Raw genomic sequence first — 15,204 nt, forward strand, 5'->3', positions numbered from 1 at the left:
AAAGAATAGATTAAGCATGATTATTATTTACTAGATTATCATAACCATTATTTTCTTTCTCTTAGTTTCATATCAAATTGATTCAATTTAACGACAAAAGCGGAAATAAATATTAATACTTTTTATATTAAAGTTTTCTAACTTGTTATTGTTCTTTCTTTCTTTCTCTCTCTATTTTTCACATGTAAAAACAACTCACAATTATCTCACTATCCATTTCAGTCTCTACACTTATCATTAATATAAAACTATATTAATGATACTAATATAAAACATTTATAGTATCCATCATACGATAGATAACAAAATTCAATAGGATGAAATACCTCCAAAATAAGCAATTTTACACTCACAAAATCATTAGAAAAAAAGTTAGAACAATTCTAGAAAATAACAGTTATGAAATAACCTAACATTTCAAGAATGTCAAAACGTTTAGTTACTGCTATAGTTTACACTGGTAAAATCGAATATTAAATTTAAATGCAAACAAAAATAAACCGTCTTTAATAAACTCTACAATATGAGGTTAAAATACGTTAGTAGAATCTTACCGTAAAAAAAAATAATTGTAAGATTTACTGCTCTCACGACAATTGAAACTGGTTTTTACAAGAAGCACTCGAGCATTATTTGATGTAACAACATTAAGTGTCGTTTAATACAACGACTCCGACGACTATTAAATAAAACTTCGTAATTAGACTCAACCAACTGTAATCGAGTCCTTCAGTTCATTTCCTGCAACGAATAGCATAGCACCTGCCACTTCAAAGTTTCGCTCGTTTTCGAAATTCTCAGCCAATAGGGATTACTTAATATGGCTCATCGGTGCAACGAGATTGGCTAATTTAAAACGAAAACGGCCTATCTCATTCGCTCCGACTCAAATCGATTCGATTCGATTCGATTCGATTCGATCCAATTCAGTTTCAGTCCCGACTATATAATTTTGGCGGGATAAAATCATCAAACTCCAAATATAAAATCTTCGTATAAAGAAAAATATGGTTATGGGAATAAATAAATGACAATAAAATCGATCACTTACTTTTCGCATTATTCCCCGTTACGGGCTCCTTCGCAAGCACCAACGTGATATTTTTGCTCTCGAAAAAAGGCCTGACACGTTCACAATCGGTGGAGACAAAATCGGTATCGTTTCTCGGATACTGGGCAAAACGCGGCGACCGAGACAGCACAAGATCGGTACAGCCGCATAACAATATCACGATCGACACAGGTGCCAGAATCGCACGATGGTACCTCTGGATTACTTTCATTTTGGCAAGAAGTAGATGAATTGGCGGGGCGAATCGGTGACAAGGAGCGAGGAAAGCGAAAGAAATAGAAACCGAGCGGAAGCTATACAGTGGTATAAAAGGGCTGGTGAGTTCCGTAAATCGTGCTCAAGAGCGTAAAAAGGAGAAAGAGAAAGGGACACCGAGGTACGAGCAGCGAGACAATTTAATTCCTCCTTCTCCTTCTTCTTCGTCTTCTTCTTCGTCGTCGTCGTCGTCGTCGTTCTCGTCCTCGTCCTCGTCCTCGTCCTCGTCCTCGTTGTCGTCGTCGTCGTCGTCGTCGTCGTCGTCGTCGTCTTCGTCTTCGTCGTCGCGTATTCGATACAATACAATCGTTCGAAGAGTCATCAACCGCGGAACGAGACGCGACAGCTTCCCCTTTCCTCTTGGTTCTTCGAAAAGACCGCGCTGTCAAACGGCACAGCAACAGCTACGGGTGTTACTGCGAGATCTCGAGGAGCGCGAGACGTGCATTTGGCGTGATCGCGCGATGGACGGACAGACGAGACGACGGCTGTAGTAATCACGACATGCACTGCCGAGACCGCGCAACGTGTTACGACCCGCACACATACACACGCGATCACTCCGGGTACACCACAATAATAAGCACACACATGCACGCACGTTTAATCGCACGCAAGCATGCATGCATGCACTACGCGACACGCGTTCCACGAGTAGCTCGATGTGACTGAAGTGCCCGTGAGCCGAGAGCGGCAACGCGTATTCACCAATTCGACCGACCGGCACTCTCCCCACCACACTCTCTCCCGATTCTCGCTCGCTACCCTGTACACAACTCTACGTCCTACTCCCACTTTTCAATCCACACCGAGCTACATGCCCACCTACTTGCTTACTTACCTACCCAAACGCCGTTCCTGATACCTTTTGAAGACGTTATGTGCCGCCACCGACCATTGTCTTTTTTTTTCTCATTCTTATTCCCATCAATAGGTTTGCAAAATAAATTAATGACGTGCATTATAATGTTAAATTGAAAAAGATCGTGAATATATAAAGTATAATTTATGTTGATGAAATACAAAGTACAAATTACTAATAATTAGACTGTGAATTTTTATGCATTTATAAAGAATTTGAAAATATAAAAAATGCACGGAATGCTTGTAATTTGCAAAATTATACAAAATATCTAAAGTGCGATACTCTGTACGATAATTAACAGAGAAAACAATTTTCTATCTAGTTTCAAAATCTTTTCCAAATTTTATTTGTAAAAACGTGAATTTGAATAAAGATCCGCAGTCTACTCATAATATATATAAGTGAGAATGTATAAAAATACTTTTTGAAGTATTGAAGTACTAAAGTATAAGAAATAACAATGTATATTGAATCTGTATGAAACAAAGTATTTAAATAAACGTAATTTGTGTTCTCGTCTGATTCACTTGCCACACATTTAATGCTTCATATTCTTCAATACAGTCGTTAATTTGATCGGGTTTAAATCCTTTGCTTGTACACCGTTCCAATATGTCCGATACTTTAACAGTTTTTTTATCACTTGCCAGTTCTCTAATAAGATGGAAAATTCGGTTCATCGGGTTTTGCTGGACATTCGTTGCTAATGTCTCGGAATAATTAATAGAATGCTTCGACATCTCTATCAATCGATTTGCCTCAACAACATCTGCCTTTTCGACGACATTTGATAATCTTAAACGTGCCAAAGCAGTCGACAAACGTAATAGAGCCAGCAAATTACGTGCAGACGTAAAAGTTTTGTCCTGGCTATTGCGAGCTGCTTTTCTCATTTCCACGTAGGATTCTGAAAATGGTAATAATTGTGCGAAAATATAACTACACATGCAACGATAAATTTACACAGTACAGAATTTAATCAATAAAATTCTTACCAACTATATAATCAGTTAATTCTTCTGGAATAACAGGCTGTTTTGTTTTACATAAGGTGATATATTTTCTAATCAAGTTCATATCCAAAGCCTGCGTTTCCGTCGGTGGTTGTATGCAATGTTGATGAACATAAGTTATGTGTTGAGCCATTCTAAAAAAAAATATTAACTGAATTATTATACATTCTTTCTGTATACATAAATAAAAGAGTACATTAATATAAATACTAACTTTAAATCATTGCTACGATCTGCTCGATCCTGAATTAACCATAATAAATCAAACCGTGATAATAAAGCAGCAGGTAACTGAACATTTTGTTCGATTGTTCTTTTCGGATTATATCTACCATAAGCAGGATTTGCCGCAGCTAATATCGAGACTCTCGCGTTCAAACGAGTTGTAATTCCTGCTTTGGCAATCGATATAGTTTGTTGCTCCATCACCTCGTGAATAGCAGTTCGATCAGCATCTGCCATCTTATCAAATTCGTCAATACAACAAACACCTTCATCAGCTAGTACCAAAGCTCCTCCTTCGAGCATCATTTGACCCGTTAAAGTATCTTTCATGACCGAAGCAGTTAAACCTACTCCAGAAGATCCTCTACCCGTTGTATATTGAGATCGCGGAGCTAATCTCGTTATAAACGAAAGTAACTGAGATTTGGCAACTCCAGGATCACCCATTAAACAAATATTAATATTACCTACAAATAAAAAATGCAATGAACTAAGAAAGAAAAAATATGTATATGAATAATACTCGTAAATATAAAACAAACCTCTAATTTTAATATCTTCTCTGTGTTTGTCTGTACCACCAACTAGCAACAATAACAATGCTTTCTTAACATCCTCAAGCCCATAAATTTCTGGGGCGACAGAACGAGCTAATTTACCATAAAAATCATCCTCTACTAACAATGATAATTCTTCGTCCGTTAAAAGCGCGTTGTTGTCATCAACAGTTTGAGAATTAGTAAGACAAACAATTCTCTGTACCATTAAAAATATATACATATTATTTATAATTTATGTTAAATGTTAAGGATATATCATTATAAAATTATAAAAATAATAAAATCCATACATGTGCGTCTATATATGTTTCATTCAGAAGAGCTGCACCCACTCGAACACTAAAACCAGATTTTATAATAGGTAAAAAGATACCGGTAATTAGTACGTGATCTCCAGGTAAACATTTCCTTGTTGTTTCACCTCTACAATATATTGTCAATGTTCTTGGAATATGACCCACAGGAACTTGATCACTCTTAAAATTATAAAATTATAATTATCATTAGCAAAAAATTATTATAATAAATAAATATTTATAAATGCAAAAAACTTGTATATATACAAAACATACTTACATGTTCTTGTATTTTTAGTTCCTGAAATTTTACAAATTTTGATCCTCTTGTTTGCATATCTAGCACACCACCAGATTTATTTATACGACAATCATCACTGGGACATTGTCTTAATGGCATATATTTGAGAGATTGAACCTAAAAATTTCAGTCTTATTAAATTCTTAATTCATCATATAATATGAAAATATCATTAACTTCTTACTGGTTGGAATGTTTCAGCACCACACTGATCACATGTGTACGTAGCAACAACAAGTAAAGGCATTACATCACTACACCTTGTTACTATACCTCTTACTGTAACTAATTTTCCTATTTTATCAGCTTTTATATCTCTCACAGAGTACACTTTTGCTGCCTCAAAATCCTTGAAATACACTTCACTAAAATTTCCATAAAATTTGTTGTATTATGCAATTATATACTTGCACAAAGAGATAAAAGTTAATATTAAAAAATCATATACAAGCGTCTCATAAGTTCTGGAGCATATTTATTTCTTGGATCACGTTGTTCCCCAAGATGTCTGTTACGACTTTCCATTAATAATCTATGTTCAATATATACGTCTAAAGCATCTTTAGGTGGTACAGATTTTTCTTTAAAGTCGGGTAACATCTCTTGAATAAGCTATATAAATGTAAATATAATATATAATAAATAAATTACAATAATAGAATCTTTAATATTATATTAAAAAATATATATATCAACATGTTCATAGCTTGTTAATCTACATGTGGTCAGATTACATTGACCATCAAAAAACAAATAATGAATATTGAAAAGAAGAAATAGGAAAAATGAAGAAAAACTTTGATATAATATATATCACGTATTTGCATATAAAAAAGAAAAATGAATATATTAATATACCAGATTACACACATATTGTAAACTTACTTCCAAAAGTAAATTGACATATCTTCTAGTATTGTTTGCAATGGATATTGCTAATTCATCATCAAAGTCATGTATATCATCTAACTCTATTACTAAATCTACTTGTTCACGATGGGCAATATTAGTGAGTTGTTTCCTGTACTTAAATGTTTTCTCACCAGTTTCATTATCCACTGCCACGAATTCCGCCAAGAAAGTTTTTAATTGTTCTAATACATTAAAAAAATTAACCAATACATTAAATCTATTTAAATTACATTATAGATTTTAATGGTTAGTTTATAACATAAATACTTACCCCTAACTTTTGTATAATCCTTTGATATTTTCGGTGGCATTGTACTGAATTTATATTTTTCGTAATTATTTCAACTTAAATTTTACTTTTTACGCGAATATCTTATATCCTCTCAGTATGTATCAGAACACACAGTTCTCGAAGTAATCTTCCCGCCTAAACTAAACCGGATATATGCCAAATTTTAATTTAACCTTTTAATTTAATTTATCATTTAAAAATATGCAGTTTCTCATTTACATTTATTTATTGTAATTAGACATTTTAAAATATATATATATATGTGTATAAATAAAATATATATATTATTATATTAAGAACGATATGAACTTATAATTTAACAATAATAATAGTTTATGATTATGAAACTTTAAATAAAGAGTTGAAACGTCTGTTATTATTTAAATAGATAAAACTTTATAAAAATAAAAAAAAAATAGCATTTGAGAACTTATTATTAAAAAATATTTAAATGTCCAAAAAAGTGTTTTGATAGTTTGAATATACTTTACATTCCTATATAAGCATCCTAAATGCAGTATAAAAATACTACATGCATATCACTAGTTGCTCATGGTTGTCATTTTATATTTGAATTTCAATGTAAGGTTAAATGTGTATCACATGTTTCTTTTGCTTTTATAAAATATTTTAAAATAATAAAATGGGCAAAGCAAAGAAGATAAAGGTTTCTAGGAGTGAAATGAAACAGCCAAAAATGGCTTTAGGTGATCAAATAGAAGAAGGAAAGATTGCGAAATCGAGAAACAGGCAAAAGAACAGAGTTCGCAAGGAAGATGACGATAAGGTTATACATGCATTTTTTAATTTTTTGAGATAAATGGAATGTAATACTTTTGAAATTAATTTACATTTATATAACTTCGTATAATCATTTTAAATAATCAATGATTTCAATTGTACAGTTTGTGGATCCTATTCTTACAAAACGAATTTTAACTCAAGCCAGACAACAACAAATGGAAATTGAGGAGGAAAATGCAATTGGACGAACATCAGAATCTGTAAAGAAACCAGTAGTAAGCCTTAGTACTAGTGACATAGAGGAACCATCAAGTGAAGATGAACATGATAACGTACAGTATTATGAAAATATTGAAATAAATGAAGAAGACGAACGTGCTATACAAATGTTCATGTCTAAGGATCCTGTGCCTATGAAAACATTAGCTGACATAGTATTAGAAAAGCTAACAGAAAAGAAAACAGAAATTGAAACTCAATTTTCAGATGTAGGTTCTATTCAAATGCAAGAATTGGATCCAAGAGTGAAAGCAATGTATGAAGGTGTTAGAGATGTATTAACAAAATATCGTAGTGGGAAATTACCTAAAGCATTTAAAATTGTTCCTAGTTTGAGAAATTGGGAACAAATATTGTATATTACTGAACCAACAAAATGGTCAGCTGCAGCAATGTATCAAGCTACCAGAATATTTGCCTCTAATCTTAAAGAAAAAATGGCTCAAAGATTTTATAATTTGATATTATTACCAAGAATTAGAGATGACCTAGCAGAATATAAGAGACTCAATTTTCACTTATATCAAGCATTAAGGAAGGCACTATTTAAACCTGCTGGTTTCATGAAAGGAATTTTACTTCCACTATTAGAATCTGGAACATGTACGTTAAGAGAAGCTGTTATTATTGGATCTGTAATTGCTAAAAATTCAATACCAATTTTACATTCTTCAGCAGCAATATTAAAAATTGCAGAAATGGATTATACTGGAGCTAATAGTATTTTCCTCAGGATATTTTTAGATAAAAAATATGCTCTTCCTTATAGAGTTATTGACGCAGTAGTATTTCATTTTCTTAGGTAAAAATTTAAAATTTAAAACGTGATCCTTTTAATATGCTCTAGTTTTATTTTTTATTTTTAGATTTGAAAGAGATTCTAGAGAGCTACCAGTTTTATGGCATCAGGCATTATTAACTTTTGTACAACGTTATAAAAGTGATATTAGTTCTGAACAGAAAGAAGCTTTGTTAAGATTACTAAAGAAACAATTTCATCATACAATTACAGCTGAAGTAAGAAGAGAATTGCAGTATGCTAAATGCAGAGACACAGAAATCACAGAACCTGCATTAGAACCAATGATTTGTTAGAGTTTGTATTGCATTAACTTTGTAAATTGAAATATTAATAATCATAAAATAAAATTTATCTTTTTTCATCATATGTTTTACCTTACTTGTGACAGAGTTAGCAATCGATGTATTGTTGTTGTACATACTTGAAACACTTGAAATATGAATCTATACTCTGATGAAAATTTGACGATAATAATTGAACATAATAATTATACAATAAAAATATCAGCTAGGCAATATTAAAGTATATTATGTTTGTATGTACTCAACATTAAGTAACTATAATCATTTTTGTTAACGAATGAGTTAACAATTTATAATCTTTTTATAAATAAAAAGTTTAATGTATAAATATATAAATTCAAACGTTTGTAAATAATTTAATAATAAATAATGCTTTCAAAATCGTCCTAATAAAGTTTAGTTGGGAAAAACTGAAACACCTTGACTTATAAGATAATATTTATGGTTTGAATTTATTGAAATGTTTCTTTTCTTAAAATTCTATGTACTTTCTTAGTAACGACGAAATACATGCATTAAAAATTTTTGTGTTTTTATGGTTCAATTTTAAGCCGTATTAGTATTGGGCTCTGAATGAAAATAAAAATTAATAATTGTTTCTTACTAATAATGTTTTAAATATATATACAATGTATTTAATTTTTTAATATTTTGCCTTTTTATTAAAAATTACTGATTGATTACAATTATTTTGAGCAGTAAAAATATACCAAATAAATACAAACACTTTCAAATATTGACATATTTAACTGTATATGAATATACAAAATATATACAAAAATATTGAACTTTCAGATGTTAAAATCAGATATTATTTATGTGGTTGTACTATTAGATTAGTTTTCAGAATTACATGTAGAAACATTTAATAATACAAATTGATGAACATTGAATAACATTATATAATTGGATTTTTTAGTTATACAATATTAAATACTGATTTAAAAACTCAAATAAAAATCTTAAAACCATGAGTCATGAATATTATCTAATACTTTATAAGTTATAAAATTAATGTACTATGAACAAAGTCGATACTTTTTCTTTTGTTGAAACCTATTTTTTCAAAATTTTAATTGTTTTGCAATCTATTTTACATACATCTAAAATTATAAGTACTTCAATATTCTTAAGTGTAGAGAAATTACAACTGTTTAAAATATGTTTTGTCAAACCTAATTTTGAATAACAGTGCTAAAACTTGAATGTTACGTATTGCAATATTTAAGATTTCAAAAGTTTTTATATACTTAGACTTTTTTTAAATTATCTAAAACTTATTTTTTCTTAAAGAAGCTAGTAATGTTCTTAGATCCAGTTGCTGCTTTTTGTCTGGCTAATTCCTTTTTACTAACTGTAGCTTTCTGTAAATAAAAAAAAACATCATGAAAATCCACATGATAAAAATATATTCACTTTATCATTATTATATCAATTTTATCTGTGATAAAATTGAAATACATTAGAACACTACCTTTTCTTTAATTGACTCAGGTGTTTTTGGTTTTAATACTGATTCTTTTTCTGGTGTCTCTTTCTTAGATTTCTTTTCTACAACAGTATCCTCTGGATTATTACTTAATTTTCGTTTTTTATTTTCTGTTTCATCTGGTAGGTTTAAATGTTGTGCTAATTTTTTTGATATATCCTCTTGAAGATATTCTGATACAATGCCATGTGCATATTTTAAATATTCTGAATGAAAAAAAATATATTAAGTATTTATATTTTTTAAATCTCAATAAAAATTATTGTTTTATACCTGAATATTTTTGAAAAAAATAATTAAATGTAGTATTAACTAAAACCTTCAATGCGTAAGATTTATTTTATATTTTACCTATTTCTGAGACAGTTTCAAGCATAGTACTTTTAACATAAGTAGCACTGATAGCACCTTGTGATACATGAATACCCTTTTGTTTTAGTACTTCAACTACTCTTTCTACTTTCTTATGCAACCAGATCAATGCCTTTTCTTCGTTAAATTTATAAGCTTGTAATGATTCGTCTCCTTTACGTTCAGCAACTAGAGTTAGTTTTAAATTTTGACACTGAGTAAGACGGGTCATCTCTGGAAAATCTTCATCCCAAAGGCATTGTTCTAATGGTTGTGCTTGTTGTGACTACAAGTATGATACTTTTTATTACTTAAAATTTATTATTTAAAAATATTAAACTTATGTAACGAAATTAATTAGTCCCTATTTTACATCATGATACATTAATAAGTATAATAATAAATAAAATACAGTAATGCGAATTTACCTTTCTTAAATAAGGTAATATTAAAAATATTGGATCAATAGGAGTAGATAAATGTAGCTTCCCGTCGGATTTTACATTATCATCTATGAACCATGATCTTTTATTTTCATCGAATGTCAAAACTTCTTGTACTGTTACATTGCCTGGACTAAATACGAACATTGCAGGTTGATTTGTAGCTGGATGTCTTAATTTAATAACATCAGGTACGTCATCATCTGTATTATTTAAATTATCACCTGGAAGATTGTTAAACAAATACAGCATAACTAGTAGAACAAGAAGAAAAATAAGAAATAAAAAAATATTTAGGATTATAGACCAATTTAATCATCTTTAAATAATGCTGCTGCACGTCTAACGGCTAATAAAAACTATAAAATTCAGAGATTGAAATGAGAAATAATTTTTATTTATTCACCTTTCATTAGAAAAACCCATGTATTTGTGCCTGGATGTGAATTTGTTGTTTTGATACATTTTTTCGGCAATGATTTAGTACGCGGCATATTTACGCGCGTTTTACACAAATCGATATTATGTTAGGTTATTTATATCTTTTACACAATTTCCCCCTTATATTAATACACATACATTCAACAAATTCAGCGATCAGCCATTTTTCGTAGAGCCCTCAAATTGTAATGTTATATTATTTGAGAATTGAAATATATTATACATACTGTATGCCACTTTTAATACACAAACACGTTAAACGCGACATGCCGCCAATGTTGTAGGGAACAACATTTGAAATCTCGATGTGTAGTCGAATCATCAGCGAATGGTCGATGATCGGAACATTACCGGTGAAGAGGCGTTACCGCGCTAACAAACTATCTTTTAAAAAAGAAAGATGTATGAAAATCGCGTTCTAATATGAGAAATTTAAACTGTACTATCTGATTTTTTCACAGATGCAGCACGATTTAATTTCTATGTGTGTAATTTTGTATAAAAGATATTAACGTTTGCATATATTACGTATGTAACATTAATTCCAAATTACGTACATAATTATGTATATACAAAAAAAATGCTCCAAAATATTATTTCAATATATTGTGATTCAACAACATAATTAAAAATTTATTTTATAAATTTAAATAATATACGTATTTATTACATTTAATGTACATGTATAGAAATATGACAATTATAAATATTCTTCTTATTATTTTCATTATCTACATTTTTTTATAATAGTTATACTGTATAACTTATATAATTAAGACACAATGCTAATATATATGAAAATAGTAAATGCTATTGACTTTATTATTACATTCATAATCTAATTGGATATTTAAGTTTTATACAATGTATCAATATTATATAGGAATATGCAAGAAAACAGTTTAATCATTCAAATGTATAACACTTAAGTTTTCATAACAATTAAGATAAAAAAAAAGTATAATTTTGAACAAATGGTCATTTATAATTTGATAATGAATATTTCTTTATTAACAATTTCTTGTATAAACAAAAACGAAAGTTAACTTATTGATAGCAGACAAAAGTAGACTTATTGACATAATTTCAATCACGTTACACATTTTTCTTTCTGTAACTTCACATAAGAATTAATCATAAAACGTACTATAAATTGAAAGATGAATAACCTCTTAAAAATTGTTACAAAAGAAATCGTTATAAAATTAATCTTAATATAACTGCGATTGTTTCACAACCGTATTCATACAAAGAAGATGCAACAATAATTTCAAATTCAAAAATTCACACATGATAAAACGTACAGATGATATTTATACATTGATATATTGACAGATGACGTTTCCGAATCTCACATTCGCAAAGGATGAGTAAATAAGTAAGTATAACTACATACGTTTATAGTACGTATGCCTATGATGTCATTAAAAGCATTGTGATCTTTTTTCTCTCTTACTTATTACTCACTCTCTAGTTAGTAAGCACCTTGAAAAAACTGCGGATGACGTGATGCGAAAGTGGGTGTGCCCACCATTGGTTAACTGGCTATCAAGGGAGAAGGTTCTCCTTGTTTTCACTTTTTGAGAATAGCTATTGGTAAATTTTTTTAAAATTCTTCTGTTCTAAATACATTTTTACATATATTACATTAACATAAAAGATAATATAGGATATGCATAAATTAACATAGGAAATAATATGAATTATATAGCAATGTACAATACATGTAATATATTCTTTCGTACTGATCAATTTATTAACAATTATTTTCACTTATTCTAGACAGTACCCTTGCGTAGGTAAAAATGTCACAACAACAGTATTATCCGTTTAAAGTAAGTAATGTTTTAATCATTGATTTGAAATTTAATAATATTAATAATATGTGACTGCTAATAAGATTAATCTATTTCTGGCATGAGTATTGATCAGCAGTATTTTTATCGCTATTTCGTCTGAACAAATCAATCAGCATTGAACTTACGTATTATAAATGTTTATTTTTAAAGTTTATACTTTATTAAAACTTACTACTTATGTTTTATTAATAAGTAAACTTAGCGCAAAATGTCGAAGTATAGAAAATTAATTTTTTTTTTATTTTAATTTTCTAAATATTTTTTTCTTGAAATGTTTTCAAAAAGTTTGCATACTATCTTACAAAAACATATTTCTTAACATTCATACACGCAATAACAGCACAATAATAACTTAAAAAGAAAATAACTATTAATCATAGAATTATAAATATTTCAATTTATTTAAAACAATACAAAAATATATAGTCTTCTATTGCAGTGTACTCCTACAGTGTACCCTGCTGAACCATTTGATGCAAATGCAGATGCTGCACTATTGCGTAAAGCAATGAAAGGTTTCGGTACTGATGAGAAAACTATTATTGATGTACTTACAAGAAGAGGAATTGTTCAGAGATTAGAAATTGCTGAAGCCTATAAGACCTTATATGGAAAAGATCTGGTTAGTGATTTGAAAAGTGAACTAACAGGAAAATTGGAAGATGTTATAATTGCTCTTATGACTCCGTTACCTCATTATTATGCTAAAGAACTACATGATGCAATTAGTGGACTGGGAACTGATGAAGAAGCAATTGTAGAAATTTTATGTACTTTGAGTAATTATGGTATCCGTACTATTGCAACATTTTATGAGAACTGTAAGTTGGTTATTTAATTTAGTTAAATTTTAGAGAAGTAAATTTAATATAAGTTTGTATCAATTCATTGTAAAATGTGCTAATCTTAAAATATCTTATTTATAACTTATTAACAGTATATGGAAAATCTCTTGAAAGTGACTTAAAGGGAGATACTTCAGGACATTTTAAAAGACTGTTAGTTTCTCTTGTTCAAGCAAATAGAGACGAAAATCAGGGAATAGATCAAGCACAAGCTATAGCAGATGCTCAGGCACTTTATGAAGCTGGTAGTTATAATAATATAAAGTACTTTTAATAAAAGAAAAGTATATATTACTAGAATAGAAATAAATGTATAGAATAGCATAGAATAAATATATAATTTATTTTGATATAAAAATTATTTAAAAGTTATACATAATATTTGATAATAGTACAATAGAATTTTTATTTAGTATTAATATAATATAATAAAAAAATATATAATAATATATTTACTTGAAATATTATTTATATTACCACAGGTGAGAAACAATGGGGCACAGATGAATCACAGTTTAATGCTATTTTAATAACACGCAGCTATCAACAATTAAGACAGACCTTTATTGAATATGAAAAAATATCTGGTCATGACATTGAAGTTGCTATTAAAAAAGAGTTTTCTGGAAATCTTGAGAAAGGTCTTCTTGGAATAGGTAAGTATTCTTTTTAGCAATGATTACTTTATGAGTTAATTATTTTATTTAAATAAAATAGAACAAAAATTTTCTGGCAAATATTGCAAACAAACAAATAAAGTTTTCTTAATAAAAATGAGTCTAAGAAAGATCATCTTTTTTCAAGTAAGCACATGTTCAAAAAGCACATGTTTTTTTAAGTAAAAAGATTTCCATTTGTATTTTTTTTATGCTTTAATTAAAAAATTTTATTTAGTATAAAATTAATATAAATATTATAATTTTGCAACAGTAAAATGTGTCAAATCAAAAGTTGGTTTCTTTGCTGAGCGATTGTATGCTAGTATGCATGGTATCGGTACAAAAGATCGAACATTAATTCGCATCATTGTTTCTCGAAGTGAAATTGATTTGGGTGATATTAAAAAAGCTTTTGAAGAACGTTACGGGAAATCATTGGAAAGTTGGATTGCCGTATGTATTCATATCACTTTTTTCAATATTTTGTGATTTAGTATCCAAAATAGTTGATTTAAAATTTTATATATATACACATAATTGCATTGCAGAACTAATTGTAATTCCTGAAGCATTAGTTTCAATTAGCTAACATAGAAGATTAAATATTTTTAAATTTATCATCATTATATATCAACATTAAGATGGATTAGTGATTACGTCTATTGCTAGTTCTTTAATTAAAAATTTAATATTTTAATATGATTGAAAATTAAAATAAATATTACAATTAACTAAATTAACAGAAATTTAATATTTTAGGGTGATACATCTGGAGATTACAAAAAGGCTTTACTATCGCTTGTTTCTACTTAATTAAAGAGAAATGTTTTATACTAAATTTTAAAGTTCTAATAATATTTATGGCACGAATATGATGATTATCTTGCACATGTTTGCTTAAAAGCTTGCAAATGCTTGCAAGAATCTATTAATTAAATGTACGAATATAAAGGATTGTGCATTTTACTATATTTTTTTGCATACTTTAGAATCTCTGAAGAATCATTGTGGTGCTATAATGTGCTTTTTATAATATAGTAAAATTTATTTTTTATGAAGTATACTATTTTATTAAATCATACAATCATATACTATTTTTTATTAAATGTTTATATATATATATCTATATTTTACAATAAAAATTAATATTTGTACAAATTGTTATAAAAAAGATCTTTATGAATATAAATATATTAAAA

At 28.8% G+C, this 15,204-nt stretch overlaps 5 protein-coding genes across 8 annotated transcripts in view; 2 read left to right on the plus strand and 3 right to left on the minus strand.

The window, feature by feature from the left end:
* The window catches only part of LOC122531075 (division abnormally delayed protein), a 227,246-nt gene extending 225,963 nt beyond the window's left edge, over positions 1-1,283 (minus strand). The window contains exon 1 of the mRNA XM_043658657.1: positions 1,052-1,283. Coding sequence (XP_043514592.1) covers positions 1,052-1,283 — 232 coding nt within the window. The remainder of the gene's footprint in view (positions 1-1,051) is intronic.
* A 1,120-nt stretch (positions 1,284-2,403) lies between these two features.
* Positions 2,404-5,952, minus strand: LOC122530763 (DNA replication licensing factor Mcm7). Its single transcript, XM_043658041.1, has 10 exons — positions 5,771-5,952; positions 5,473-5,681; positions 5,036-5,199; positions 4,772-4,952; positions 4,567-4,704; positions 4,281-4,466; positions 3,973-4,186; positions 3,420-3,897; positions 3,188-3,339; positions 2,404-3,099 (listed from the first exon to the last, which is right to left on the minus strand). The coding sequence occupies exons 1-10, from the start codon at positions 5,808-5,810 to the stop codon at positions 2,684-2,686; spliced, it is 2,178 nt and encodes a 725-aa protein (XP_043513976.1). The 5' UTR covers positions 5,811-5,952; the 3' UTR covers positions 2,404-2,683.
* Positions 5,953-6,315: 363 nt separating this feature from the next.
* On the plus strand, positions 6,316-8,257 carry LOC122530565 (bystin). The gene is made up of 4 exons (XM_043657637.1): positions 6,316-6,578; positions 6,697-7,616; positions 7,681-7,911; positions 8,005-8,257. The coding sequence occupies exons 1-3, from the start codon at positions 6,435-6,437 to the stop codon at positions 7,907-7,909; spliced, it is 1,293 nt and encodes a 430-aa protein (XP_043513572.1). The 5' UTR covers positions 6,316-6,434; the 3' UTR covers positions 7,910-7,911; positions 8,005-8,257.
* Positions 8,258-8,343: 86 nt separating this feature from the next.
* Positions 8,344-12,227, minus strand: LOC122530583 (ribonuclease H2 subunit B). 3 transcript variants are annotated; one of them, XM_043657679.1, is made up of 6 exons: positions 12,128-12,227; positions 10,608-11,026; positions 10,187-10,425; positions 9,759-10,044; positions 9,393-9,613; positions 8,344-9,282 (listed from the first exon to the last, which is right to left on the minus strand). In XM_043657679.1, exons 2-6 carry the CDS (start codon positions 10,693-10,695, stop codon positions 9,196-9,198), a joined length of 921 nt encoding a protein of 306 aa, XP_043513614.1. In that variant the 5' UTR covers positions 10,696-11,026; positions 12,128-12,227; the 3' UTR covers positions 8,344-9,195. The 3 variants fall into 3 exon arrangements, with proteins under 3 accessions (XP_043513614.1, XP_043513606.1, XP_043513621.1); XM_043657671.1 differs by lacking the exon at positions 12,128-12,227 and adding an exon at positions 11,947-12,052; XM_043657686.1 differs by lacking the exon at positions 12,128-12,227 and having other exon boundaries at positions 10,870-11,026.
* LOC122530572 (annexin B9) lies at positions 12,129-14,976 on the plus strand. 2 transcript variants are annotated; one of them, XM_043657660.1, is made up of 7 exons: positions 12,129-12,238; positions 12,429-12,477; positions 12,941-13,322; positions 13,439-13,591; positions 13,829-14,002; positions 14,277-14,458; positions 14,765-14,976. In XM_043657660.1, the coding sequence occupies exons 2-7, from the start codon at positions 12,448-12,450 to the stop codon at positions 14,816-14,818; spliced, it is 975 nt and encodes a 324-aa protein (XP_043513595.1). In that variant the 5' UTR covers positions 12,129-12,238; positions 12,429-12,447; the 3' UTR covers positions 14,819-14,976. The 2 variants fall into 2 exon arrangements, with proteins under 2 accessions (XP_043513595.1, XP_043513586.1); XM_043657651.1 differs by having other exon boundaries at positions 12,148-12,238; positions 12,425-12,477.
* Positions 14,977-15,204: the final 228 nt, after the last annotated feature.

The sequence above is a fragment of the Frieseomelitta varia genome, unplaced genomic scaffold (genome assembly GCF_011392965.1).
Source record: "Frieseomelitta varia isolate USP_RPSP 00005682 unplaced genomic scaffold, Fvar_1.2 scaffold_135, whole genome shotgun sequence".
NCBI lineage: Eukaryota > Metazoa > Arthropoda > Insecta > Hymenoptera > Apidae > Frieseomelitta > Frieseomelitta varia.

Coding starts and splice junctions, on each gene's coding strand:
- LOC122530763 (XM_043658041.1), bottom strand. CDS start 5,810: ATGCCACCGAAAATATCAAAGGATTATACAAAAGTTAGGG. Junction 5,200..5,472: donor ATGTCAATTTACTTTTGGAA/GTAAGTTTACAA, acceptor ACATTTATATAG/CTTATTCAAGAGATGTTACC. Junction 3,898..3,972: donor AGAAGATATTAAAATTAGAG/GTTTGTTTTATA, acceptor TTTTATTTGTAG/GTAATATTAATATTTGTTTA.
- LOC122530565 (XM_043657637.1), top strand. CDS start 6,435: ATGGGCAAAGCAAAGAAGATAAAGGTTTCTAGGAGTGAAATGAAACAG. Junction 6,579..6,696: donor GCAAGGAAGATGACGATAAG/GTTATACATGCA, acceptor TCAATTGTACAG/TTTGTGGATCCTATTCTTAC. Junction 7,617..7,680: donor GTAGTATTTCATTTTCTTAG/GTAAAAATTTAA, acceptor TTTTATTTTTAG/ATTTGAAAGAGATTCTAGAG.
- LOC122530583 (XM_043657679.1), bottom strand. CDS start 10,695: ATGCCGCGTACTAAATCATTGCCGAAAAAATGTATCAAAACAACAAAT. Junction 10,426..10,607: donor ATGGGTTTTTCTAATGAAAG/GTGAATAAATAA, acceptor ACAATCTTCCAG/GTGATAATTTAAATAATACA. Junction 9,283..9,392: donor CTGAGTCAATTAAAGAAAAG/GTAGTGTTCTAA, acceptor TTTTATTTACAG/AAAGCTACAGTTAGTAAAAA.
- LOC122530572 (XM_043657660.1), top strand. CDS start 12,448: ATGTCACAACAACAGTATTATCCGTTTAAA. Junction 12,478..12,940: donor AACAGTATTATCCGTTTAAA/GTAAGTAATGTT, acceptor CTTCTATTGCAG/TGTACTCCTACAGTGTACCC. Junction 14,003..14,276: donor GAAAGGTCTTCTTGGAATAG/GTAAGTATTCTT, acceptor ATTTTGCAACAG/TAAAATGTGTCAAATCAAAA.